Here is a 27,797-nt window from a genome sequence, read left to right on the forward strand (position 1 = left end):
TTTTCTGCCAGCAGAATCCGCTGGACCCTATGACCACGGTCCGAACACGTTTGTCAATGTATTCCGAAGCTTTCAATGGAATCACCTCTCCTACAATGTGCTTGACCATGACTTTACTAGTAGACCCAGGTGCTCGAAGTCCGTATATGGTATCCTAAGTTCGTACGCCCATAATTTCATGTTCTGTAATAATTGTATTCGACTCAAATATTTTATGGAGGGGATAGTGTGGTATGTTCTCCTCGCGTAGCAATTTTCAGGGATCTACGATAAGCAGAAGTCCCATACCACGCGAGTGGGTTTTCGAGTGTCCATACGAAATACAAATTGGGTTACATTTCATGCAAAAATCAACTTTGCCAAAACCGATTTCGAACGGACACAGCGTCAAACAGACCTTCACTCAATCATCAAAAGCCAGCTTAGAGCTGACAATGGCCAGAGGAGAAGAATTTACAGAGAACCACCAATCCTTGCAGAAAGGTTGACACTCCTGGCATCTCCACCACTATTATGGTATTACCCAGTACCACCAGTTCAAACAAGCCTGCCTCCCGTTCTGTCTTGCTAGCAGTAGCACCCACTACTGAACACTACAGGAATCTTTGAACGTTTGCACAGTACCAGTCATGTGCTGTTTACCGCCTCCCCGTTGTTGTATTCTAACGTTAACGTTATTCATTGACTGAGCGTTCTTTGCTTTGAACTACACCCTGCTAGTATCATGTTAGGCTATTTCCTACAATATTTTACTGTTTCCATTCGCTTCCATGTAATTGGGCGACACCGCCCGTTTGGTTCTGCGAATTCAAATAAAAATGTACCTACCTACATGTGCCTACCTATTTTCCCGCGGTTTTCACAGCGCAGCTGCTTCTTCTCTGAGCCGACTAAAAACAGCTTGCATTTCCGCAACAAACTACGCTTTTGCAAGAAATACTGGTGGAGGCACATGCCAAACATATCCCTTCGGTTCTTTCGTCGTAACCGAGGGATTGCAAGTTAGCAATTAGCAGAAATATGTGCGTATTTCGAGTCACCTCTGATCAGTACGGACTTAGAGTACCCTCTGCGACACAAAAATTTGATATGAAAAATCAGCGACCTCCAGAGAAACAGATCGGATCGAAAGATGGCCTGGTTCAATCGAGCCTGGCCTCAGAACAAACTTGGACAAGATACCTCCCATCCACGAGCAGGATTCTGGAAAGTGATCATTGCTAGTGTGAGTTTCAGCTCGGCAAACACACACTGTAAAAGTGTACGGACTTCGAGCACCTGGGTCTACTGTCCGTACATGTACTAGTATTAGGACTGTTTTACGTGGAATTTCTTGGAGTTTCCCAATGTATTGTACTTGAATAAAATTCTATTTTAACTTTCATGGTATCTCAATTTTTTCACGTCTACATGACTTTATTTTGCCCGTAAAAGAGGCCGTTACCCCGAAAAAAAAAAGTATTAGGACTGGTGCTGTTATGTACATGTACATGTACAGTCATGTAATACACCCGGAAGGGAATCCATTGATTGTCCACTTCAGTTCCCTTTCACTGGATTGGTTCATCTGCACAATCATGATCAATCATGTTGATTTGACTTCTACCGCACACAGCCGCACGAAGTCCTAGGCTACACAAAAATATACAGTCGTCCCTCTTTAATCCGGCACTTTATAAACCAGCACCCTCTATAAACCAGCATAATTTTCATTAGCAAAAATGTCCTCTTCATGCACATAGCAACAGTAGATCAAATCTGTTAATCCAGCACCCTCCCTAATCCAGCAGAATTCTCTAGCACGAATGGTGCCGGATTATAGAGGGACCACTGTACATGACTGTACATGTAAAAATAGAAACCTCTCCAAAATCTTTAAAATCCTTCCAACTTTTCGCCCAACATCGATCCTGTCCTTTCTATTACACTAGTACTACAGTCATGTAACGTAACTGATGTTTGTCGTTACATGTACACGTACATGTACACGTAATATTGCAATATTGGTATTTAAAATCCAAGAGAGAGAGAGAGAGAATTCTGTGCTGCACGTGTAACTAACCATCATGTACATGTACACGTACATCCTGACATTCACAGCACTCACAGATATCGGTCTCCGAGCTACACCAATCCATCACGAGATGAACAAAGTGTGTCAGATCTTTGCTGCAAAAATGGTGCTCAATGCTGTAACAAGGGCAGAGCGTATGTACATGTACATGTACATGTACTACACAAAGCAGAACAACAGAGACCGGTATCGTTATCGCGACTGCTAGTGTTGTGTGAAAAAATAAACACTCCTCAGACATTCGTCACGAAACTCTGAGTCACGATAATGATTATTGGTCTCTGTTGTTCTGCCTTATGCATCAAGAGACCGTCAATACATGTACATACATGTACATGTACATGGATCTGAATTTGCATGGAAATAATTAATTCCAATTCGGATTAATCGGTATACAATCATGTACATGTACATGTAGCACAGAAAGCCTTTTTGTTTTGAAGACAATGAAGTGTGTTCACTGTTGTGAGAATGTACAGTACATGATTGTAGATCTACATAATACAATGTCATGGACATGTATGACTTGTGTACATGTCTGTTTAATGTGCAGGTACATGTACATGACTTCACCTCACGTTCACAGCTTGAAAAATGGTACTCGTACCTTTGTGCCTTTGCCTTTGGCTGCCTGGCGAATATGATACATGGAGAATGGCGATCATGCAGCCCTTGCCGCCCCTTGGCCTTGAAATAGGGATCAATAGTAGGGATCATACCCTTTCGCCATGTTCACCATGTTCACAGCTCAGCTAAACGGAGCTACATTATTATGTACATGTAGCTGGAAAAAGTGAGAAGCTGAGTCACGCAAGTCGTTTCACTGCCAACTCCTCTGACAGTGAGCATGGTGAGAGACTATCCACTCTACTCTCAGTCTGTCTAGTCTCTAGTCTTGACATCACTATCAGTGTACAGCAGCTCTGCGGCCCTCGTTGACACTGGCCACTGTTAGTATTAGTAATGCCCTTCCTTTGTTTGAATCGCCCACGCATTTGCATACATCCGCTTTCTGATAGCGTCAAAATTCGTACAGATTTAGCAGAGTTAACGACATGCTATCGTTAACGGTTTGCATGCTAAGGCTAACTCCATGCTTGATGGGTTCATGAAAATCGCTCCCGTTCATCATTCTTGAAACAAGCACACAAGATCAAGAAGAGACTCCGATCCGAGTGGTTCACGTGGACAGTTCATCGTTTCAGATTGGGGAAAGCTTTCAGTCGATGTGTCGACCTTGAAAGGCTTCTGCACAGTTGGCAGCTCCGGACTGCTCAGGCTGACGGTGACAGACCAGTGACAGAACTGCGTTGTAGTACAGGACTGATGTGCAGTCTGTTTGCTAACTTTTGGTCAGCTGCTTCGGCCGGGCCAGCCATGCATTGACGATTGAGTACCCCATGCCCAGCGATTCCGAGGTTCGGGTAGATCTACTACACACGGGTAGCATGCCTTGTCTACACGATAAACTAACAACGCGCTGAGCCGCTACGCGCTGCAGCCAAAACGCTGTACATGTCAGCGGAGTGAGTGTGACTGACTCTGATTGTGAGTGAGGACCACACTACAACGTACATGTAGTCGCTACACACCCAGCTTGCAGGCCACGGCCAGTCCACGGGCACAGACAGTTGTCCGAACGCTTTTCTGCGTGCAGCGCAGGCTGGTTTATCTCGAGTCGAATCAATGCACGTAGGACGTGTGAGTGTGAGTGTGAGTGTGAAGCGCTTGGATGTGTGGTCGGAGCGGCCGAAGTCCCACTAGTGCAACTGCGCCATTGGCTGGTAGCTGCTGGTGCCAAAATTTACTCTAATTCTTTTGTAGTGAACCGTGCCGACTCGACTGTGGAGAACATTTGACTTCAGTCATCGTAGATATATTCAAACACTGACTTGTCTTTAGGCTAAATCTAATCTCCAGAGAGAGAGAGAGTGAGTAAGTGAGGTTGATCTCCTTCCGAAAAAAGGAAATGTTCGCAGCTGGCAGAGGGCAAAGGCCGGCATCAAGTGAACGTGAAATACTGTATCACTTCTTGTAGGACTCAGTCAGGACTGTTTCTAGTCTTTCAGCGAGAAGAAGTTGCCCGATTTCTGCTGCAAGTCCTGTGAATATCGGCGCAGCCCGCGTATAGTACGGGAATCCTATCCTGAATCGTGTATGACGGCAGGGCCGATGGCGACGCGGGATGTGGCCGCAGCTATACTTCTGGCCGTGTCGGCGATGATGGCAGGGTCGCATGCGTTCAATTTCTCAATTTCTGATGAGGAGACATCCAGAATACGAGGGTTGAACACAAGTAAGTTGCCCATGAGTTAGTTGAGGCACATTCGAACGAATTAACTGTTACTTTCAAGCTGTGTTTGCGGTACCAGTCCTGCACACCTTACAATGGATCATAATGGTTTGCACTGGTAGTGTGTACTGGCATGCTGCGGATTTGTGCTCCTAACCCTAGCCAGATCATAATAATAATATTATTATTATCACTCACTGCTACCTCTCCACCTAATGCGCGAAGTATGACCGTTTTCGAATCAGAACATTGGCTTGCTGGTGCTACATTCTCTCTGACACCTTCAACTTTGAAAATGTGCTAGTCCAAAAACGTGCAGGGACAAATCCCTTTTTCCTCTAGTGTTGTGTGATCATAACTAATTGAATCCCATTGATATGGACAACATACCGTAGCTCATTTCTGGGCCTACATTTAGCTCTGGGCACTTGAAAGAGGATGTGAACCATGATTAGGACTTCTCTATGAGATGTGAGGTAATAGCCACTAACACACATCATGTCGGTGCTTTTACAAAATTACTGAAGAATGGGTGCATGTCCTGTACGGCGGATACACACCTTGCTAGTTTCCTACAAGTAATTGAAATGTTCACCCAGACTGGGATAAATTCTCATCAGAGGTGATCTATTTTGTATCGGCGAGAGGATTACTTTGAAGAGAGCGACAAAGAATAAGGCCAAAACAAAAAAAATAGGCTTGTTTCCGGTCGGCAACCCCTCAAAAAGAAGACTCGGTCGGCCGGAATGAAATTTTTTTGGATACTTTTTTTGGTTCCTCTATCGTTGTGGTATTGATGGACAAGAGCACCTACACATGTACATTGTACTATATCATGGCAAGAATCAATGTCAAAGTTGAAAAGGGAATGAAAAGACCAAAAATAGGGATTCACTGGCCAGAAAAAGTCACTTCAAATAGCTGTATGGTGTAGACCAGGCTGAATAGTGACAGTCAATTCTTCAGCCTTGCAAGCTGTTGAATGGTGCAATCCCGGCACAAGTTGCTATGGCTTCTGCCGTAGAATTGCTATCATCGCCTCCGGCGATGGGCCTCAAAAGGTCAAAGGTGTCAATGAACTAGAATCATTCCTTGTGGACTTGTCTACTTACATTGTAAATTACTGTTGTTTTGCCCGTTCAGCTCTAGAAAGTCCTGATGGTGGAAAATTAGTCATCAACAATGTTGTCAATGATCTACAACAAAGAATAGCAAGTCATCTCTTCCAGCAGAACTCCATTGACGGACAGGTGCACTGGCAGTACGAAGTCGGCACAGAGGTACGCAATTTCACTGTATATTCCACCCCACTTCTATGTTAGGTATACCGTAAAGTACCGCCAGAGCGCCCCGTCTCGCGAGAGCACCCCACCTTGATTTTACAGCCAAGGGAAGAAAATCGCATGGCAGAATGCTACTAAGTTTGTACGATGTGAGAACCTTCGGGTACTAAGGTCACACTTGGTATGCTTTTATGTGGAGCTCGAAGGTAAACTGGGTACGGATTGACTGCACAATGTGCAATGTTTGTACAAGGTCCGTGTCGTATGACCTACAGACAGGAATCCACCTCCGCAAGGCGGCCACGAAAGGACGAGATGGTGGGGCGCTCTGGCGGTACTTTTCGGTACTACTCAATCTCCGGACAGCTGCATGTAGCTGTTTCTCTCTTGTTAGATCTCGTCGGTGGAGCTGGGAGTTACTGGCACACTCACATGCAGAACACACGCTCTCTGATCATGGATACTGTAGAACGGGTAATTTTAGCGACTATTAATTTTAGCGTTTTCCCATTGTCAACCGGTTGGCGACGTTTTATTTTAGCGATTTGCAGCGATTTTACTCACGGATCACCAGTGCACTTATAATGTTTTAACGGATGAGCGACTTGAAACTTTAGCGAAAATGAGTCGATCGCTAAATTCGCTAGGGTTTTTACGTTGCTAAAATTACCTGTTCTACAGTAATGCTGGGTTTCTGAATTCTAGGCTGAAGGAGAGTGGTTGATACGAGCAAATTGAGAACGTTTAAGCAGGCTTGTGTATCTTCCCATAGTACTATTGGTCACCAAAGAACGGTACGCCGAAGAATGAACCGGCTAGAACTTCACCCGGCTCAGCATACCGATATACTAGTACACTCAGCTGTGCATAGACGGTAGTACATGAGCAGATAAGAATGGCCTGGGCTGCAAATCTGCACCAGAGTCCTGTGGATCTAATGTGCATCCCAATCAAGCGGGTTCCTGTCATATCAGGACAGTTTCCAGTGCACCAGGTTAGGGCAGGTTTTATTCTTCTGTGGTGTTTGACCAGGTTAAGACAGTGTGTGGGTTTGCATGCTGGTGTGGGCTCGTGTTTGCATGTTCAGGAGAATGTCACACTGAACATCACATGGATGACATTGACCGGCGATGCTGAGGTACTAGTAGCGGTCCAGCCCAGCGCATCACAGCTCAAACCAGGGACTGAAGGTAGGCCATGCTCAGTAGACACCTTGTCTTGTTCCCACAGCTGCATGGCGACGAGTATGAACATTCTGTACTATGCCCGTGTGTTAACTGTTCGCTTTTCAGCTGGAGGGTCCAATCTCCCCCCCCCCCCCCCCCTCCGCTTTCGAACCTTGCATCATCCCCCATGACTGGGAAATGATGTACGCTTTCCTGCTGCCCATGGGAGTGTGTCTTGATCAGAGTTCTACTGTAGGCTTAGAACTCAGTGAATGGTTGTTGGTTTCATGGGCGGTATTTCTTTGTGCATGTACGTTGCAGTCGGCTACCTTCGAGTCACTTGCAACGAGGCCGGTTCAACGTTTTCCCGTGTACGTACCACTATACACTACACGTCCGTGCCGCTGAATGGAGGTGCAACACAGCAAGGGGACGTCATGCTGACGTTTCATGAAGACTGCTCCGGTGAGTAGCCGCTGGATTGTGCAATTCACAGGATAGTGTTAACGTGTTTACTTAACACCACCGCCAAGCCCGAAGGCCTGGTCTAAGGTGGTTGTTGTTGTTGTTGTTGTTGTTGTTGTTGTTGTTGTTGTTGTTGTTGTTGTTGTTGTTGTTGTTGTTGTTGTTGTTGTTGTTGTTGTTGTTGTTGTTGTTGTTGTTGTTGTTGTTTGGCTTTATTTAGAGTGGAGTTCCAAAACAGGCCTAAACCTAATGACAATGGTCCCACTGATAATAAGAGAAAAGAAAAAGGTGGTGACTGAGTAACACTCTATACCACTGTGTCTGGTACAGTCAGACATTGCTTATCCGCTCCTCTTTTATCCGGATCCCTCGCCATCTGGAAGAAAATTGTTGGTTACCAATTTACGGCATAATTATGTCATCTGTGGTCAGCAGCACCTCTGGAAAACCTGCTCCCAACTCCCAAGCAGGCCTTGTATCATACCTCGCTTAACCGCACACATCCGGTTCCACAAAAATATCCGGATAGGCGAGGGAACCGGATGTGTGTGGTTATGCGAGATATGATACAAGGCCTGCTTGGGAGTTGGGAGCAGGTTTTCCAGAGGTGCTGCTGACCACAGTCAGCCGGGAACTTTTGGCGACAAGGCACAAGGGCCACATATAGCTAATAGGCTTTCGGCACATGTGCCAGTAGGTTTGAGAATTAGCGAGATGTATCTCCTTATTCTCCTAACCCCCATCAGCGCAACTCAATAAACTATCTGTACAGACAAGTCAATGTAGAACCGGATGATGTGCAGCCACAAAAGTTGGAGCACTGAACTGGATAGTAGCTAGCACCTCCACTAACATATTCGTGAGATCGGAGTTACGGTAAGTGGTTTAAGCCTGTCAAGGCAACCACTCGGATAAGGCGACCGCCTGTCCCAGAAGACCACTGCAACCAGGACCAAGGGATGCTATTTCCAGTCAAATGACACTGGATAAGGAGACCACCTGGTTACAGAGACCACACTTTGAAAGTCCCTTGAGCGGTCGCCTTAGACAGGTTTCATTGTAGTTAGCAGCAGTAGCTCTTCACCTGACTAGCCCCGGGTGAATCAATAACTCAGTTTTAGGCTACCTCAGCTGAGGCTTATTAAGCATTGATAGAATGACCATAGCAGATGAGTGCAAACGTGTGTGTGTGCGTGGGTGCGTGCGTGCGTGCGTGTGTGTGTGTGTGTGTGTGTGTGTGTGTGTGTGTGTGTGTGTGTGTGTGTGTGTGTGTGTGTGTGTGTGTGCATGTGCATGTGTGCCTGTGTGTAATTGTGTTGGTGTGTGTGTGTGTGTGTGCGTGCGTGTGTGTGCGTGCGTCTGTGTGTTTGTGTGTGTGTTTTAGGCTTTGTTCCGACCACACTGCCTACGACAGTGCCACCGACAACGTCACCACCAGACAGAGAGCCCAATATTGCCACTACTTCTGCCGCACCCACAGTGGGTCAGCCTGGAACAGACGTGAGTTCATTGCACTCAATACATTATCTGCTTAAAATCTCACACGAATAAAATTGGATATTTTGACGAATGCTTCACATAGCTTTTTTCGAAAGTAGTACAGTTTGTTTCAATTCTTTATTCTCCCGATGGCACCATCGCCAATAAGAGATAGTTGTCGGTGACAGTGTCTCGTAGTCTAGACAGTACTACCTCGTTTATCCGGGCGGTCCGGGACCGAGCACTGGCCGTAACTTTGAAATGTCCGTAACTCCAAATCACATACATTTTGATGGGGAAATCATGCCATAGATTTGGCACATGACGTCACTATTGCCACAAAAAGTGACAAAAGAGTAGTTATCTAATAACATTATTTCCACTAAAACTCGCCCAAAGGGTACCCGGTAGACCGAAGTGCCCGTACCTTTGGGGCCCAGATAACTGAGGTGTGAGTGTAGCTGCATTGCCTAAAAGGAGTAGTCACGGTGATTGAACCTGGTCATTTAGTATTGCAACAGACCTCCAGCCCTGTTACCACTGTGCGGCTGGTTTAACATGGACGGTCAGCGAGTGTTCCTGTTGCTCACCGAAAAAAATCACTGAATGAAATGTTCATTGGTTCGAGAGGAAGATGAATGGAATGTAGCCAATATACATGTTTAAACATCTTGAATCGTCTTGTTCACAATACTGGCGAGCGGTTTCTTTACCGAAAACGACATTGTGCGTTTTATTTCTCCTGTGCTTATCTGTCTGATTGTGTCTTTTACTCATTACTCCCCATTCCCGTTTGTCATGTAGGATTCAAGCGGTGGTGATGGTGGCCTCAGCGTAGGTGCACTCATTGGCATCATCATCGGCCTGGGCGCTTTGATCGTCCTGGTTGTCATAATGGCCATCAAGCTAGAAGTGTACGGGCGAAAGCACTGGAGGTAGGTCAACGGTCACTGCTGCTCTCTTATCCCAGGCCTCCGGCGGAACCGGTCCAGTTGGTCAGGCCGTGGCCGGACCAACCTGTTGACCGCCAACGTGTGTATACTGTCTATAGGGTATTCACACGACGTGTAAATGCACGATGACACATTTGTGCCAAAGTGGACAAGCCGCCCACCAGATTCACACAAGACTTTGCAAATCTTTGCACGCGTCGCCGGACCATACTAGCGTGGAGTCGCAAAGTACCGGTATTTCACGAATCCCTGGTCCACGTGATCTAGCGTGTGGCGCGGGGAAATTGAAAAATGTTCTATCTCAGAATGTTGAGGAAATATCGATATCCCAATACGTACTCAATACTACAATAGCAAAAGGATTGTTTTGCCGGAAGTAGTTTGATGGTCTCTTGGCTTGTTTGGAGAATGGCAGCTTCAAGTATGTTGGCTCTGCTCGCAATGCAGTCGCAAAGTGATAGCCGTTGTCGTAGAGGATCTAGTGCGGCCAAATTTCTTGCAACACAAAAACGAGGGCACTCAAAGGACATTCTCCCAGATCGAAGGCGTCTCTCAAGAAAGTCACATGTTGTAGCCCCGGCTGAGTCTTATTGCTGCACGATGAGTTTGACGCTTCGCGTCATGGTAGACGATTTTGAACTGCACGGCTATCAGCATCAGCTAGCCGTGTCATTTTCTAATGATTTATGCCGCCTGTGTACGGGACCACCTGTGTAGAAGACCACCTGTGTGAGAGACAACCTGTGTAGAAAACCACCTGTATGAGAGACCACCTGTGTAGAAAACCACCTGTGTGAGAGACCACCTGTGTAGAAACCCACCTGTGTGAGAGACCACCTGTGTAGAAAACCACCTTTGTGAGAGACCGCCTGTGTAGAAACCCACCTGTGTGAGAGACCACCTGTATAGAAGACTACCTCTGTGAGGGACCACCTGTGTAGGAGTCCAATTGCCTGAATGACAAGTGGTCCCTTGCATAGGTGATCACAACCAACAGACCATGTGTTTATCATGCATTCAGGAAATCTTGCAAAGGCCACTTTTGTATGGGGATCTGACACATACCTTGGGGTTGCAACTGCGTATTGGAAGGGGGTCAAGTCAGGATCTCTGAAAAGGAAATGACTCGCCTTGGCGCGAGTACTTTGAAGTATGACTAAATAAACTGTGTGACTTGCTGATGGTTGTCTGGCTGGCTGGCTGGCTGGCTTGCTGTCGAAATGACTTGCGGGCTGGTTGTTGTTTTGATTGGGGTGCCGAAGAGAAACATAACTGCTTTGCCTCCGCCCAGTATAGGAGTGTGTTGGTATTAGAAGACGTACGAGGAGAAACAAGTGATGTACTGTAAAACTGAGAATTTTCGATGGTCTAATATGTTCGGTATTTCTAAAAAAAAGGGTTGGTAGCGCGAATTTCAGTAAACCAGTTTTCCAGATCCGAAAATGCATTTTACACACTGTGTGGCATTGCGTGGTTGAATTTTAGTTGGCGTTTTATTTTAGGTAAAAATTACCTGTGCAGGAGTTACCGAAAATAAATCTCCACCCAAATTTTCCGGTTGTACCGTATATGCATATTTATGTGCCTGACTGCTCACTTTCTGCTATGCTCGTTGTCTCTTCTCGTGATCAGGGGAAGGAGAAAAACAGCACCTCCAAAGCAGTCAATGTTCGATGACGTCCTGGTTGACATAGACGACTTGGTTCTTGGCCGGGACTTGGGAAAAGGTAGGATACCATTGGAATCGTATTTAGCTGGTGGAATCCCGGGGCTGCCACTTGTTCCGAATTCTCGGATTTGCTCAAATTGTTTTACGAAAACAATCTACACTTTCTTACTAGGACTGTTCCAGAAAGTGCCCTAATCTATCGTTTCAGGCTCTTGTGAATCCTACAAATGCGTGGCCTTATAAAGGAAGCGCTGCCTCCTTGTTCCTCCACACCTGGCTGGGGACACCCACGGATCCTGTTCAGATTTCTTGCAACAGAAACGTGGCAGCCCTGGAATCCCCATTAAGTTTGGAAATACAAGAAATTGAATCCGAATTATATTGTGTTTTAGGACTCCCCGCTTGCTAGTTTGTGTGTGAAGTGTGTATGGTGGGTTACACAAAGGGCTACTGCCCATGTATGGATTCACAGGAAGATTTTGCTGGTACCCTCTGGGATTCTAGGAGCTCATTATTCTCCTACTCTGTTCATTACATTGTCCTTGCAGGTGCATTTGGTGTGGTGCGGGAAGGTTTGATCGGTGTCGAGAAGGTGGCCGTGAAGATCATGAAAGGTAAGAGAATCGAATAGTTCTTTTCATCTCTTGTACTTCTGTTTTTTTTTCATCTCCTCTTCATTCGCTTTTTCTACAGTGGTGCCATTGTCTTTAGGCAATTTGCCTGTTCAGGTTGCTACTCTAAATAAATACAATACAAAACCAGGTTTGAGAACAGCCCGATGACGTCGAGACATCCGCCAATATTTCCGCTGGCATTACAAGCGTTCTGGCACTTGATGTCAGCAGTTGTGGTGCAAATATGGTTCAACAAGGCTTTGTTGCGAGTTAAGTGTCATGCTTGCGGGACCATCAGGCAATGAATCATTCTAGATATTTATCACGACTAAAAACATAAAGCACGAGAAGATTGGTTTGATTTGCATCAAAGGAAACACTGCTCCGGGTGTCTCGACGACTGTAGGCGTTTCGTAATAAGAAACCCAGTGAATCTCTGCATTTTCCACCAGCAGATGTTGGTAGGCAGGCTATTACAATGTCAAACTGAATTATGCATCATATTGCATGCTAGCCCGTCTCCTCTCACCCAAGCCTTTCTGCATAAGTGAAGCTGGGGGCGCAGCATACTGCTGCTACACTTCAACGCAGGAAGGCGTATAATAATAATGCTTCCTCCGCGTCATTAAAATTGTCGCTTCCCAGAGCGATTTTTCGAATTTATTTTGTCCACTCGAAGGGCAAAGAAATCAGCTAGAAATTGAGGCAGAGCATTGTCGACGGACCAAGCTTTAGTTTGTGGCCCCCCGCTTCTCTACACTTGCAGCTAAGGTCGACGTCTTCATCAGAGTTTGAGGCAGACCCTTCAGCACTCAACAATACGCTGAACAAGAAGGTGGTCAAATTCAGGTCAAGAAACTTCGTTTTCAAGCTATCCATGCCTCCGGTGGCAGGCGACGAAGGCAAGCTAGCATTTTTCAAGTACACTGTAACGACCTTCCAGCGGGATAGGGTGAGCAGTTTCGCACCTTTTTTCCTTGGCAAGCGCTTCGCTGATTTTGTTGGTGTTTCCAGACCTGCTGCCTTCGCAGCCACATGCGCCACAAGTAGCGAATTTTAGGAATTTGAGACCGCTTTGTTCTTGCCATCGTCAACTTCAGCATTTCGTATTCAGGAGAGATACCAGGATTCTTATACCCGAGCTTGCAGTCTTGATATATGCCCACGCGAACGATGTTGGACGGCACAAACTCCAGAAAACGAAATGCGCTCTGGGGCGGAATAGTGCGGAGCGTGATGAATTTGCTTGGTGCGGAAGAGCGCTCCGACAAAGTCCGAGACCACCACGGCTTCAGTGACAAGTCGACATTGCGCAGGAAGGGTCGCACCAGTGTTCGAACACAGAAAACAGCGATTCCGACAGTCTGACTAAGACGAGCCAAGTCTCAAATATTGCGATGTGCGAAGCGACAATTTTAATGACGCGGAGGAAGTAGTTGCATGTTTAGTAAAACTGCTTTGTTTGCAGTAAGGTTATTTGAGACCTGATTTATGTGCTGATCTGGGATGTACTCTGTGCGTGCTCTGTGTGTGTGTGTGTGTGTGTGTGTGTCCGTTTGTGCGTGTCGCTGTGTACATCATGTGCGCGGATGTTGGTGTGCCTGATCCAATTGTTATGCTCCATCTACTCAGATCCGGGAAACAGCGACCGTGTCGTCAAGTTCCTGGAGGAAGCCATGTATATGAAGAAATTCCATCACCCTAACGTACTCTGTCTTAGAGGTGAGCTGCCGAAGTTGTCAGAACTCCTGAACTATCTTCCGGCATCCCTTGATGTGGGCATGAGATGCAGTGCAAGAAGCGCTGTGACCCTATAGTGCAGTACGCAGTGGTAGATTGGGTGCAGGGTGTCCCTGTCTATAGCGCTGTATTCATCATATACCACAGCTGACAGGGATTGCACTCCTTTCAAGGTTGGTCCAGCGCCTTGGTTGGAGAACTGGCAACCAATGGGGTGTGATTTCTACCGTTGAAAGTAACTTCTAGTATATTACCTTGTGCAATCTGTAGATTATGGTACTCATGTGCGCGACTTCCTAAGCTTGCTTTCACAGTGTTAGGTACCTCCTCCCGTACGTTCTACAACCTTTTCGTACCCAACAACAGTGATACCCCATTTCCCCTGTGACATTCGTAGAGTTACGCGCGCATCCCCGACACTTGTACCGCTCACAGCATATCCACTTATGTCATCCTAAGTCAGCACCTGGGCAACTATTGGTTGATGACTGCAGCAAGGATGCTCCCTCATTCCTTCCTTTGCAAGGGTCTAGCTGGGAGACTCTGAATTGGTGATGCTCATTGGTGAATCAGTGTGGAAGGCACTGATAACCTTGAATGGATTCCTTTTCTGAATGTGTAGCAGAATATTGGTTAAGAGAATCTTGCCATGGCTCAGTCGTGTTATAGTCAGTGGTCGAAAGCAAGGAGAATTTGGGGAAATTTGTCTGGTCGAGCCATGCCAAAGCCAGTGCCTTTATTGTCATATTTGGCTGCTGAAGGTAGCGGGGGATCTGCTTACTGCGGTGTGCTAGAGTAGGTCACATCCCTAGTTCCCTTCAGGTTCATTAGTTTGTTGTGGCTGACGGCTGGCTCTGATGTGGGAAGTTCAGTTTCAGTGCAGTTTTCATTTCCTTCGTCGTTTATCTTATCCGATAATAATCCAGCTCTTTTTTTGTGTATGCGTGTTTGTATGTTTGTTTTTGCATGCATGCATGCGTGCGCGCGTTCTCCCCGCTGTGTTTGTGTGTGCCTGTGTGTGTGTAATATTCTCTGCAGGCGTGTGCTTCCAGCCTAACGAAGCTCCTATGATCGTTGTCCCGTTCATGGCCAATGGCGACTTGCACACGTATTTGAATGATCACAACCCTACGGTGTCTCCCACGTCAGAGGTAGGTAGCGGTGTGTATCTTCCAGGGTACTGGGGTATAGACATTTGGGCGGTATGTCAATGATAATAACACTCATTTATCAGCAATATTTAAAGGGGAACTACACCCAAAAATCAAAACTTCATGGTCCGTAGAGTTTTGGACGCTGAGTCGAATGGTGAAGGTCCCACTTCGATCCGACCAAGCGTTCCTGAGATATCTTCGGTTTAAATTGTACTTTCGGGGGACGCGCCATGACGTCATGCGGCCGCGACACACCCCCAACACACCCTTCTACGTCATTGAGACTTGCTTGCCTGGGCCAAGCTCAGAAGTACAGGTATTTTCGTATGTGAAAGGAATAGTTCTGACAAAGACGTCCTCACCATGAGCGATTCCGACGTATCAGACGAGCTTGAAAGCTCAGAGCCTGAGCTGAAAATGTTTGGCTTCGGGCATGAGCCGAAATTTTCAGGAAAGGATATGGCAGCGCAAGCGGTGGCTTCCAATCGGGCTGTAAATGTGGATGAAGCAGAAATTACTGCAATTGGAGAAGTCGCTCTCCATCAGCAACATCTGGCAACCGGTTGGCTGGGCTTTTTCGAAATGAAGCGGCAGCCAAAGCAGCTCAGACAACCCTGACAATCCGTAAGTGTTTTCACAGTATAGTCCTACGTAATGCTCACAAATCGAATCGTTCTCTTCATATCGTAAATTGTGTGAAATTTTGTATTCGCACAGTACTCAGATCAATAGTCTCCTCACTCGTACTCCTGTACATGGAGTTTGCTGCGTAACATGGCTAGCATTATCTCCGTGCAAGTCGTGCAATGTGTATCGGTTCACTTGTGCTTTATCTCACATAAGTGGACTGCACTCAATTCGTATTGTGGCGAAATACATTCTCACCTTTTGCATTATCACTTAGTCTTTACAGAATGCTGAGACGTTCTCTTGTATTTCACGTAGCTGTGTACCAACAATTACGCTGTGCACTCTAGCAGCAGCAGCAGCACAGTAGCATATTGAGTGCGTTTTGCCCTACTGTGGTGTCTCATGACTGCATTACCGGAACAGCTCTGTCCTTGATTATCATTCTAAAATGTGTGCACATATCCGCCTGCGCCCCACACACACGCACGCACATGTGCTCACCTTGGTGGGCACATAGTATAGTAGTCACACATGCTCACGCACGCAGACACGCAATTTCACAAGCGCGTGCGCACACGAGTGCATAAGCATACAAGTGCCTGTGCACATGCTCGTGCACGCACACATGCGCGCACTCATGCACTTGGTTGCATACCCACACATCCCTCAGGATCACTAACGGCAATGCATCCACTACTTGTCATTCCATGTCCCTCCCGCAAATGGGGAGAGAATGACATAAAGGAGAACACAGAATAGATGACGTGAATATATTTGGAATGTTATATTACATTACACAAAAGCACACGCATGTGCGCGCACACACACACACTCACGCGCATGCGCGCACACACCCACACTCACGCGCATGCGCGCGCACACACACTCAGTGTCACGCGCGTGCGCCCGCACACACACGCGCGTGCACCCACACACAAAATAATAATAATGTCTGTCTCTCACGCGCGTGCGCGCAAACACACTCACGTGCGCGCACGGGCGCGCGCACGCACACACTCACGCTCGTGCGCGCACACTCACGCGCGTGCGCGCGCACACACTCACGCGCTTGCACGCATACACACAATAATAATAATGTCTGGCTCTCATCTGCATCCATACTGAGAAAACCCAACGAGTTCCCGAATAGGTGTACACCGTTGCCGGTATGTGGACTATCTTCTCTCCTTGAACTGCGGGTCATTGCGTGATGTAGCTTATCAGCAGTACATACTGTGTGTTCATACAGGAAAAAAACATGCCAGCTAGAGGCGCTGGCGCTGCAAACAGTCCTTCCTATAACCTTGGGGCGGTGGCAGTGGTCGTAGCTCAACAGTGAGTCACTGCGACCGATGGTACAGCCGCTCTTGATCTTCTTCCTGTAAAATCAAGAACAGCAATCGCAGACAGGTTCATCGATCGCACGCAGCATAGCCTAGGGAAACAGGAGATCTACTGCCGTCCACCTCATCAGGCCGGTTTCGGAAAGCTTCACATTTCGTAGTGATGTAGTCCAAAACAATTCTACAAATGCTTTGGAAAAGAAAGAACTACATACAGTAGCTAGTGTTTTTGAAATATTGCACTCACCTCCGCTTTTCGACTGACACTTCACAGTGTGGCGTGCGAAAAAGGACGCACCACAGTTTCATCCACCAGCGTCCGCATCGGATGAGTGCCATAATATTCCTCCTGAAAATCCTCCTCTGCCAAATGGCTGGAACACACGCGAAGGATTTACATTGTAGTCCCTAAATTGTCAAGCAAATAATTATGTCGCTTGATAGCTGCTATGGTGCACTGCTCGGCCTGTGCCAAGCACAATCCTTCAGAAATTGGTGCAGGTTCATCCCAGGGGGGTTACCAGTAAGATTATAGTAGCCAACAACACAGCCAGAAGCCATGATGACACAAATACCCTCTTCTTCCATGGACAAACAGAAAGAAGATGCGAAATCCCAGTGTTTCTGGATCTGGCCAAAGGATCACCAAGTCTCAATGACGTCACGGGTTTGTGACGTCACGGCACGGACCCGAAAAGGACAATTGCAAACTGATATATCTCAAGAACGCTTGGTCGGATCGAAGTGGGACCTTCACCATTCGACTCAGCGTCCAAAACTCTACGGACCATGAAGTTTTGATTTTTGGGTGTAGTTCCCCTTTAATTTTGATAACCGCAATCAATAGGACAAGCTGAATCGACATTTGTGATATTTAACCATGATGTGATTTATGACCATCTCGTTTATAACCAAGCCTTTTTTGTGCTTGTCTGGTCAAGTAGTGGACAGAAACCTCTACGGTTGCAACTTGGAGTTTCATGAGTTTCGTGCACCACCGTGTAACCATCAGACCTGATGATTGCAGGGCTGTGCATGAAACTACGAGTTGCAATCACAGAGCCCTTCTGTCCACTGTTTTACGCTCTGCCTCCGCTGCATTTTGAGCACTCTTCGCACACTAAGTGCATCCCTTGTAATGCTTGATCATATGCATGGGGCTATAGAATGTTACGTACGCCCAAGAGTGGTCTAGAACAGGCCTACTCTTCCTCAATCACTCTGCAATTATCGAACTCTTCATAGTAAACCTAATGAGGACAAGAAAAAATAGACGGTATGAATGTTCACCTTCAACAGACACTTTATGTACTGTTGTACAAATGAACAAGGCCTAAAATTGATGTGCCCTTTGGAGGACATGAGGATCAATACTTTTAAAAAGCTGTAAGCGCACATTAAAAGAAAAGTTGTAATCTTCATGAAAATGTTGTTGCCTTGAAAGCCCTGCATGAACGATCTGCGTGTACATGTATGTCAGCTAAGCTGATTATTGTTTTCCTCTCTTGCTCTTTCAGCCGCTTGATTATCAACAGCTGCTCAACTTCAGCATTCAAGTCACAAACGCCATGGAATATCTAGCCTCGTTGAACTTTGTGCATCGAGATCTTGCAGCAAGAAATTGCTTGTAAGTTACATGTGGTTTTCTTGTTCATGACTGTGGGACCTCCATCTGACACACACACACACACACACACGCACACACACACACACACACACACACACACACACGCACACACACGCACGCACGCACGCACGCACACACACACCCTCTCGGATAGTCGCTTTTGTGTAGATTTGGAAAGTCAGTCTGACACTGGCTCCTATCGTAAGTCTACAAGTGTTCGGGCCGTTCAAATTTCGGCCTCCCAGGGCTAAAGCACATTTCGGCCGCAATATATTTTCGGCCTGTACTGCTGATGCCAGACACTGTCACACTATACTTTGAAAAACAAAATTTTGGCCGCAGCAATTTTTTGGCCCAATATGCCCAGGCCGAAAATAGCCGAAAATTTATATGCGCCGAATATTTGTTGACTTTATACTAGTGTTGAAACGATCTCACCGGATACTCGTTAGCTCGCTCGCCAGAAACTCAGCTCGTTTGTGCGGCCAGCTCGTTTGCACTAACGAACACCGTACTCCGTACACATGGCAGTATATGTCGACCGGGGAGTCGTAAAATATTTTACGACTTCCTGGTCGATCGAGAGTCCAGTCCCGCGCAAAGTGAAAATCACTCGCAGTTACAGTGACTGTATGCCTGCACGACACTTGAGTTGTTTCAGTTGTCGTTGCAGCTTTGGTGGACTCTACTGATGTCTTGTTCCGCATCTGCTGACCTGTCGCAGGATATGCTTCGGTCACCTCTCCATTCGAGTGAAAGTTACGCTCAGTCGTTTGGACGTTTTCTCCCGCGATGCAGCGAAGACCAGGGCTACTTGCAATCTTTGCAAAACGGTCTATTCTTACAAAGGCTACTCGACGACGGCGCTGAAAAGACATCTCGAAACCAAACAGCAGTCCGAAGTGAAGCAGCAGCAACCCCAAATGCCGGCGGTGATAGTTTGCACCAGCTGAAAAAATCGAACTTAGAAAAAAAATTATTCAAAAAATCATATTTGCCACATCAATGAAACTCGTTAGCTCGTTCGATAGGTTGCTCGTTAGTGGAACTGATCGCTCGTTTGTTATAGATACGCTCGTTTCAACACTACTTTATACGCAATACAGTATGTGGGCCATGAGATTTATAATTCCTTTCATGTATTCTCTGTGTGTGCGTGCGTGCGTGTTTGTGTTTGTGCACAGGCTAAGCTCTGATCTAGTGTTGAAGGTGGCTGACTTTGGTCTGGCGCGTGACATGCAGGACGACATGTACTACCGCATGAACTCTGAGCTACGCATGCCGGTCAAGTGGACAGCACTGGAGAGTATCAACCATCAGAAGTTTACACTGGAGAGCGATGTGGTAAGTGGCATGCTGGATGCTCTTCTTTGATGACGACATTCTCCTCCTTGTGCTGCTCAGGTCATGATGAAGACAAAACAATGCCTCTAGAAGAGATTTAATGGAGTAAAAAAATGGAGTCAAAGAGGGGTTCGCTGCCTTCGTAAGTTCCCTTTGGGAACGGACACGATAATTTCCTTCTTCTTTTTACTTAAAATGGAGTCATTTTCCATGTTGGGATGTCACTCGGTGCAAAGTGAATTGGGAAGATTTCTTCCTGCCACGCATGAAACTTCAGAGGGGCACCACCGTGCGTGAACTTGACATTTCAGCAAGAACACAGCGAGACTCTTTCTTGTCTCCTGTATTCTTGCTCCAGCACCCCATGTTGTTCCATGAGCAGCATATGTACTGTCAGCCGGAAAGATAAGATCCCTTTTGTCTGTGACAGTATTGTTTGGCAAGTCCTGTTGCAACTTTGCTTATCATGTCCTAGACTTTGCGTGTTTTTATCCGTATGTGTCGATGTGCATGGTTGGTTGTGCGTGTGTTGCTCCATGCATCTGTGTGTGTATGTGTATCCCTGTGTGTGTTCCTGTGTCTGTGTCTGTGTTGTGTGTGTGCATATGCGTATGCGTTCATACATATTGCGGTGTGCAGTGGGCGTACGGAGTACTGCTGTGGGAGATCATGTCTACAGGCATGCTGCCCTATCCCGGTATAGCCAATGCTGATCTTGTCAGGTATCTAGAGAGTGGACATCGTCTCTCACAGCCAGCACGTTGTCCGGACCCTGTGTAAGTCAGCCATGCCATGTAGAATGGTTATAGATGAAATCCAGCCTCCCGGAGCGTGTAAAGCTGAGATCTATGGGATGTACTTCACCAGGCAGTAGTGTATTTCCTCCGTATACAAACACTTTGTGACTTTTTTTGGAAGGCTGCACACAGCTCTGGAATTGTTCCGTTGGACTTGGAAGAACACTCGTGGCATTGTGTAACCTGTTTGCAAGCTATATACAAAGAAAAAAAGCAACTCAGACGAATGAGATTGAGTTTTTTCAGAGTCATTAAAATAAACACAAGTGATAGCGTTTTTAGGTGAAATCCAACCTCTTCACCACAGTTATACACACCTCCAGGGCTCGGATTTTACCTGGCACCAATGCATGATTATACTACAAAGTTGCAAGGTGAAATCCAATCACTGGATGACAGCTTTGCAAGCTTCCAGGAGATGGATATCACCGGGCACCAATGCAGATACTGCAGTGTTGCAATATGAAATTAGGGGTGAAAGGGGTGATCAGGGTACCCGTCTGTTTAGCTGCTGATCCGTTAGCAAACGAGATCGCGACAAGCGCAGCATGCGCACACACTTACTGCACTACATGCGAAACAATCCAAATTGTCATATGCGGCAGGATCGAACCAGCAACAACACATTCGAACACGACTAACGGGTACTGGAGGTGTGTATAACTGTGGTGAAGAGGTTGGATTTCACCTAAAAACGCTATCACTTGTGTATATTTTAATGTTGATAGAAACCAGCAGAATACTGGGTCCACAGGGTATTCTCAATGCCTTGGATGAGAGTAAACAAGAGGGGAGAGAAAAGAGAAAGAAGCAGGGTTACACCTGGCAACCAGAGGGTAAAACTGTGTTACAGCGGAACACAAAGTCAGAAAGTGACATGCGATGTGTGAAATGTGACTATTGGTGTTGCTCTCACCTCCCACCACCTGTTGGCATCAGCACTGTTCACATGCTCGCCATAGATGAATGAGGGATTTCAGCCCCCAACCCCAGCACGTATTACTTTTCATTGCCCAACGGTGTAGCCAGAAACGATTGGTAGTATCTTGTGTGCCAATCTGCTTGCAGTAATCTCCATCTAGTTCTAGGCTATTGTTTACTGTAGAACGGGTAATTTTAGCGACGTAAAAACCCTAGCGAATTTAGCGATCGACTCATTTTCGCTAAAGTTTCAAGTCGCTAATCTGTTGAGACATAGTACGAGTCGTAGTGCACTGGTGATCCGTGAGTAAAATCGCTGCAAATCGCTAAAATAAAACGTCGCTAACCGGTTGACAATGGGAAAACGCTAAAATTATTTAATAGTCGCTAAAATTACCTGTTCTACAGTATTGCTGATCACAATAAGCATTCAGCCACATCCACCTGTATACATATACATCCATTGATCAGCTGAGCTACTGGTGAGTATTTGCTCAGTCAAACTGGAGCTAGCCCTATGTTCATCGGAAGACTGACTGACCGAGGAATTTTTTTCCGTTTTCATGTTCGTCTATTTCTGCAGGTACCACGTGATGCTGTCCTGCTGGGAAGAGGATCCGAAGAAGCGTCCTCACTTCTCGCAGATCAAGCGCATGCTGCGCGAGAGCAACAACCAGCTGTACGAGAACATCATGGCCATGCCAATCTACCGCGACGTCAGTACCCTCGAACCCAGCTCAGCGGCGGGCAGTGCCGTGTTGATCACCACGGTGACCAATGGCGGCACAACCAGCACGGCCAGATACGGCTCACCCAGCATCCACACGTACAGTGGTGAGAGCATCCCGAGACCGACGGCGGAGCGACGGCCAGCGACTGGTCAGTCCATGCATGCACCACCGAACAGCAGTTGTGACACTCCATCAGTACACTCTGGACAGCCGTCAGCCGCAGCAGCAGCCAAGGCTCTCGAGGCGGAATCCTGCGACAACGACGAAGACGACCGATACGTCCCGCCTCACCTCAGCTCACCGGTCCGGCCCAGGAATGAGTTTGCGCCGCCTGGTGCAGCTATGCTATGCACCGCCAACACCGTCGGCTCGCCGTCCGCTGGTTACGAGATGCCGATCGACCCACGCTACAGCCGAGCGCCGTCCATGCCAGCCGAGGTAACGGTTACGGATGGTAAGGGCCATGCTGACCCGGAAGAGGCCGAGTTATGACGTGCCGGGCCAGATCAATGATGTCATAATGAGTTCAAGTGATGCCAAGCCAAGTGATGCCAAGAGGCTACATGATGTCATCATTGACAGCACCTGATCGCTGGCAATGAGAGACCTCAAGCTGCACGTGTGTACATGGCCTCCATGTCATCATGCATACGCAAAGAGTGGTGGAAGACCTGGCCTGGTCGTTTGCCCTGTGGACAAGCAGCAGATGGTCTCGCCGGCGTTAGGTATGGTGTTGTACATATCCATGCAGTCATACACATACTTCTCACAACCCTTTCAATAGCTGGTGGATGGAATCCCAGAGTTTGGTACATGTCCTGTGTGCAACCTCAAGCTGATGATGGGACGGGACGGATATCCTTGCCCTTGCCTTCTGGAACAGAGGCAACCATTTCGACACGGGTATTATTTCCTTGAGACTGTTTTTGAGTATAACTAAGGGGTGATGTTTGTATTCAATGGCGTCATAGTTAGATTTCCGCCTACGTGAGTATTGCGTACATTCCAGGCCTGTTTGTGCTGTCTGCTGAATGTCCTAGTCCCCCCCCCCCCCCCTCTATTGCCGCGAATTCACCGAAATATCTACAAATATTATGCTGCACAGTATTTTACGTATTTTACACGTGCTATTTTTTTGTGTATTTCTTAATCTCATGCCCCCCCCCCCCATTTTTCCGTAGACTGAGGAATCCCCCCCCCCCCTAGCATTGACCAGTTTTTGTGGATGCATAAATTTGTTCGAACCTAATTCATTCCATTTCTCCGCCATTCACTAATCTCAGTTCCTTCTACCAGCTTTACAAAACCTTTAATTTTTACATATCGAATTCGTTGATATTTGAGCCGTCAGATGAGAAAACAGACCTTATCACAAAAAAGTCATATTTTTGTTTGTGGTGCTATCTGATTGCCAGGAGCACCAGAAATCGTATGCAGAAAACTAGAGTTGATTTGGACCAGGGAAAGTAAAGTTATAGCCTCGACAGTAGGAGACCATTACAAATTGCACCTCAATTTTGGGTGCAATACCAACAATTGTTTCACCTACTTTGGATAATATTTTCTGTTTCCTTTGACCGATTTCAACAAACTTGGGCTTTCTGGAAAGCTCTGGCTACAAGCAACCCGTTGGGCCCAAATCCGATAGCAAATAAAGCACAGCTCCAGCGCAACAAGCTTCAGACATCGCTTCAGCGCTAGACTTGCGCCGTCACACGAAAATCGCTCGCCATTTCCATCTCCATTATCCCAGGACGCCCAATTTTTTTCGTGAAGATGCAGTGAGCGCTTCCAAGACGTCTGACTGAGCCTGTTGCCGAGATCGTAGATTGCTTGAAAAGGGGGAAATCCCTGGTCTGGAGCGTTTGACTCGCGTGTAGAAATGCAAAGTGCCGTGACGTATCTTGCAGGCTTCGCATCTCGGGAACGCAGCATCGTGCCACGATCGCGCTTGCTGCATTGGATTCCTTGGAGTTTTCTCTTCGATTTACATACTTGGATTGTCCCAAAAGACCGATATTTGACTGAAATAAGACGGTTTGTAGCTTGGTTGTCCAGACGCACCAGTGGGTAAACTCGCCAACTTTCAAGTGCACTTTTCTGCACTGTACAGTTTTTCGATAAGGTCTGTTTTCTCATCTGACGGCTCATTTGCCATACACCTATACAGGTTTCCATCTGCTGATTATTATAATAATGAATAATTTTGAATCTTTGGAGAGGATTTGTGAAAATCTGGTCAATCAAGTCATGATAAGAGCATGAAAACCCTTCGAAATATAGATTTAAAAAATTATAGCTGAAGCTGATCCAAGTGGAAATCCAGACTGGCAGTCAAAAGTGATTTTTTTGAAGGTGAAAAATACATTATTAGTACTGAACATAAAGTTATCCAGACTTGTTTTGAATCGTCGAATCATAATGCAGCTCAAATTACAGCATAAACTTGGAATGATTTGGGGTATGCATAGAATTTCCAGACAGGTTTTGAATCTGATCTCGGGAAAAGGCTCGAAATACAGCAGACAGTAGTTGCTACAAATTGTATACAAATTGTAATGATTTGGTGTGATTTCAAGACCACCTGTAGGAGCGTGGGTCGCTGAAAAGGTGACACGACGAGCAGTTCGAGTCCATTCATGTTGTTTGCGAGTCAAAGCAGATCTAGATCACACACCAAAATAACAAACAAGAAGAGCAAGAAAAATGCATGTTATGATGATAAACGTAGTATCAACCGTAGCTACCGTATTTTTCCTGAATATAAGTCGCACTTTTTTTACACAAAAATTCAAAATTTACACAACAGAGCAGGACTTACTACTGAAGTGATCATGTCGAAACAAAATTGCTGAAACCTGAAAATGGGGGTGCGACTTATAATCGAGGAAATGTGGTATACATGTATACCTCATTCACTGACCAGAGTACAACTGGCTCAATGGCCAAGCGATAAGGCGTCAGTCTACGAAGCCGAAGATCAAGGGTTTGAACCCCTCTTGAGCCGGTGGTTCTCAATTCAATGCTCGGAATATTGTAGAATCCCTTGCATTGGCCAACCCTCTTAGAAGCGCCCACACATCCAATGTAGGTCCAGGAAAGGAGTTGCACAAAGCTAGGCATCATTCATGGCTAGCGGGTGCAAACCAGGGAGTCGATGCAGGATCACAGTGCCCGAATGTGTGCTTCGACTCCAGATTCGGAAGTTCCACATGATCTATGATGGAACACAACTTGCAATCGCACTTGAGGCCGTTATCTGCCGACCTCAGATGTGGCCTAGACAAGCCATGCCATATTCGAGTGTGCATAAATCAGCCCTCCTCCCAGGGCAACTTGAACTGACTGCACTTGGCAACCCGGGGCCGAATCCTACATGAATGAGAGTTACAGTCGCCCATGTTGTCTCCCTGCTTACTACAACTCCCTTGTGGAACCTAATGCAACATGTTTTCATTTTACAGCCATTGGAACATGCACTTCCACACCACCAGCCTAAAGGCAACTGACCAAGAATCCAAGAATCCATTAGTCGATGTTCAGTACTGAAGTGGCTGCAGGGATTCCGTCGCTTTCTGTACGGCCGCTATGAAGGCGATTTTTATGTCACGAGACGCTGCCCTGCACACCCATCGATGCTTGCCATCACCAGTAGCCAGTGTGAAGCAGTGGCGCACATCTGCATAGCACACACAGCGGGATAAAGCACAGCATGATGCACAATACTAGTACGAGCTTTGACATACGAGACGTGTACTTCTGTTTCTATTTTGCCATCAAGTATTAGAGCTAGGATATTCCTTATGATGGTGCACATGGACCCACATGCAAACACACACCTGGACAGACACACCACCATGCATGTGCAGTTACATCTGCCCACCTGCCCACCCAGATCACATCAGCTGCCACATCATATCACCTACAAGAGCATAAACATGAACCGTATTTTCCCTTCTATAAGCCGCACTGCAGTATAAGCCGCACCCCCATATTTTGCCATGAAATACAGAACTATACCCTACGTATTTAATACCGTTAATTTGATCATCGAAGTATAAGCCGCACCACCCTTTTTCTGGGTGAATTTTGAGTGTTCAAAGTGCAGCTTATACTCTAGAAAATATAGTACCAACATGCATTAGATGTGAAGCATCAGCAATGGAGGTGGACAGAGAATTCAAACACATGAAAACCAGACTGGTTGAACACTGGCTTTGGCAAGTCACAAGCAAACTTACGTTTAGAATCCATCATGTCCACCAGCTGAAGGCTGTCCAGGGCAAAGCATGCACTGTAGCTGCAGTAATGGACATGAAAACCACAATAAGCAGGTGTCTCTCAGGTCCACAATGGAGTATATTGGAAGTCGTCCATATACACTGCTGATGAGCCACAGACACGAAATACACTAAACAGAAGCTGTGTAACTTTCAGGAAAGCAAGTTTCAATGCAACTTTCGAGAAATTCACATCGGAATGGACTAAAGCACAGGTTTGACACAGGTTTGACACAGGTTTGACACAGGTTTGACACAGGTTTGACACAGGTTTAACACAGGTTTTACACAGGTTTGAAAGCACTTGATCTAGTTACTGCACAACTCTACAATGCTAGGTTCTTACTGGTGTGCGGTTGATGTAGCTCTCTCAAATGGGAAATGACGCGTCTCGATGTTCGTCAGCAGAAGAGAATCAGTGAGGAGAAATGCACCAATGTCGCCGATATGCTGGTAGATTGGTCTGAAGTGATGGTGGGACACGTGGACAAAAAAATGAACATACACATACCCACATGGACATACACATTTGTGCATGCACACGCACGCACGCACACGCACGCACGCACACGCACACGCACACACACACACACACACACACACACACACACACACACACACACACACACTTGTACTTGTACTTGCTCACTGCCAAAACTGGTCACGTGGGTCTCCCCGGGAGAGGGGAGAGAGACTCAAAAGGAATCTTGGAAAGATGACTCAATCGGCCATTGAACCACCCAACGGCCGACACCCCCTGAAATCCCCAAACTAGGGTGGACTTGAAATGATCCCACTTATGGGCTCACCACACCTCAGTAAGTGGGTGAGTACAAGGTGCAGAAAAAGGATTAACGGCATCAGGGTATCCGTCCCGGGATCCAACTGCAGGTACCCCTGCCCCCAGTGAAGGTAATACCTGGTACTAGTGCGGGTGGCTAAATCAGAATGGATCTGATATAAGCTTCACTCACACACACACACACACACACACACACACACACACACACACACACACACACACACACACACACACACACACACACACACTACTACTACTACTATGATACAGCTACCCTAAACGGGTCACGCCGCCCTCCACTCAAGCATGAGCACTATGAGGGGCAGTGGCAAATAAATAGAATCAGCTAGCAGAACTGGCAAAACAGATGAAACAATGGAGCAGAACGGACGACTGCTGTACTGTAACAACAACCTGACAGCTACAGTGACA

The 27,797-nt window shown here is 46.6% G+C and overlaps 2 protein-coding genes across 2 annotated transcripts in view; one reads left to right on the forward strand and one right to left on the reverse strand.

Moving 5' to 3' along the window:
- The first annotated feature begins 3,791 nt into the window (after window positions 1–3,791).
- LOC135825912 (putative molluscan insulin-related peptide(s) receptor) lies at window positions 3,792–23,860 on the forward strand. Its single transcript, XM_065338549.1, has 14 exons — window positions 3,792–4,370; window positions 5,511–5,647; window positions 6,738–6,840; window positions 7,138–7,281; window positions 8,666–8,781; window positions 9,565–9,695; window positions 11,346–11,440; window positions 11,931–11,996; window positions 13,629–13,718; window positions 14,775–14,887; window positions 18,381–18,490; window positions 19,675–19,834; window positions 20,474–20,610; window positions 22,136–23,860. Exons 1-14 carry the CDS (start codon window positions 4,232–4,234, stop codon window positions 22,773–22,775), a joined length of 2,181 nt encoding a protein of 726 aa, XP_065194621.1. The 5' UTR covers window positions 3,792–4,231; the 3' UTR covers window positions 22,776–23,860.
- A 572-nt stretch (window positions 23,861–24,432) lies between these two features.
- LOC135825911 (epithelial cell-transforming sequence 2 oncogene-like) overlaps window positions 24,433–27,797 on the reverse strand; it is a 35,558-nt gene continuing 32,193 nt past the window's right edge. Inside the window, exons 27-30 of the mRNA XM_065338548.1 lie at window positions 26,910–27,026; window positions 26,525–26,583; window positions 25,794–25,962; window positions 24,433–24,947 (exon numbers count right to left, since the gene is read on the reverse strand). Of these exons, the coding sequence (XP_065194620.1) occupies window positions 25,823–25,962; window positions 26,525–26,583; window positions 26,910–27,026 (316 nt within the window). The 3' untranslated portion in view covers window positions 24,433–24,947; window positions 25,794–25,822. The remainder of the gene's footprint in view (window positions 24,948–25,793; window positions 25,963–26,524; window positions 26,584–26,909; window positions 27,027–27,797) is intronic.

This window comes from Sycon ciliatum, chromosome 10 (genome assembly GCF_964019385.1).
Source record: "Sycon ciliatum chromosome 10, ocSycCili1.1, whole genome shotgun sequence".
In the NCBI taxonomy this organism is placed as follows: domain Eukaryota; kingdom Metazoa; phylum Porifera; class Calcarea; order Leucosolenida; family Sycettidae; genus Sycon; species Sycon ciliatum.

What these genes read in the sequence shown, in the direction of transcription:
- LOC135825912 (XM_065338549.1), top strand. Translation starts at nt 4,232, where the DNA reads ATGACGGCAGGGCCGATGGCGACGCGGGATGTGGCCGCAGCTATACTT. An exon ending in AATACGAGGGTTGAACACAA is followed by an intron (nt 4,371 to 5,510) that starts GTAAGTTGCCCA and finishes TTGCCCGTTCAG; the next exon opens with CTCTAGAAAGTCCTGATGGT. An exon ending in TAACGTACTCTGTCTTAGAG is followed by an intron (nt 13,719 to 14,774) that starts GTGAGCTGCCGA and finishes TATTCTCTGCAG; the next exon opens with GCGTGTGCTTCCAGCCTAAC.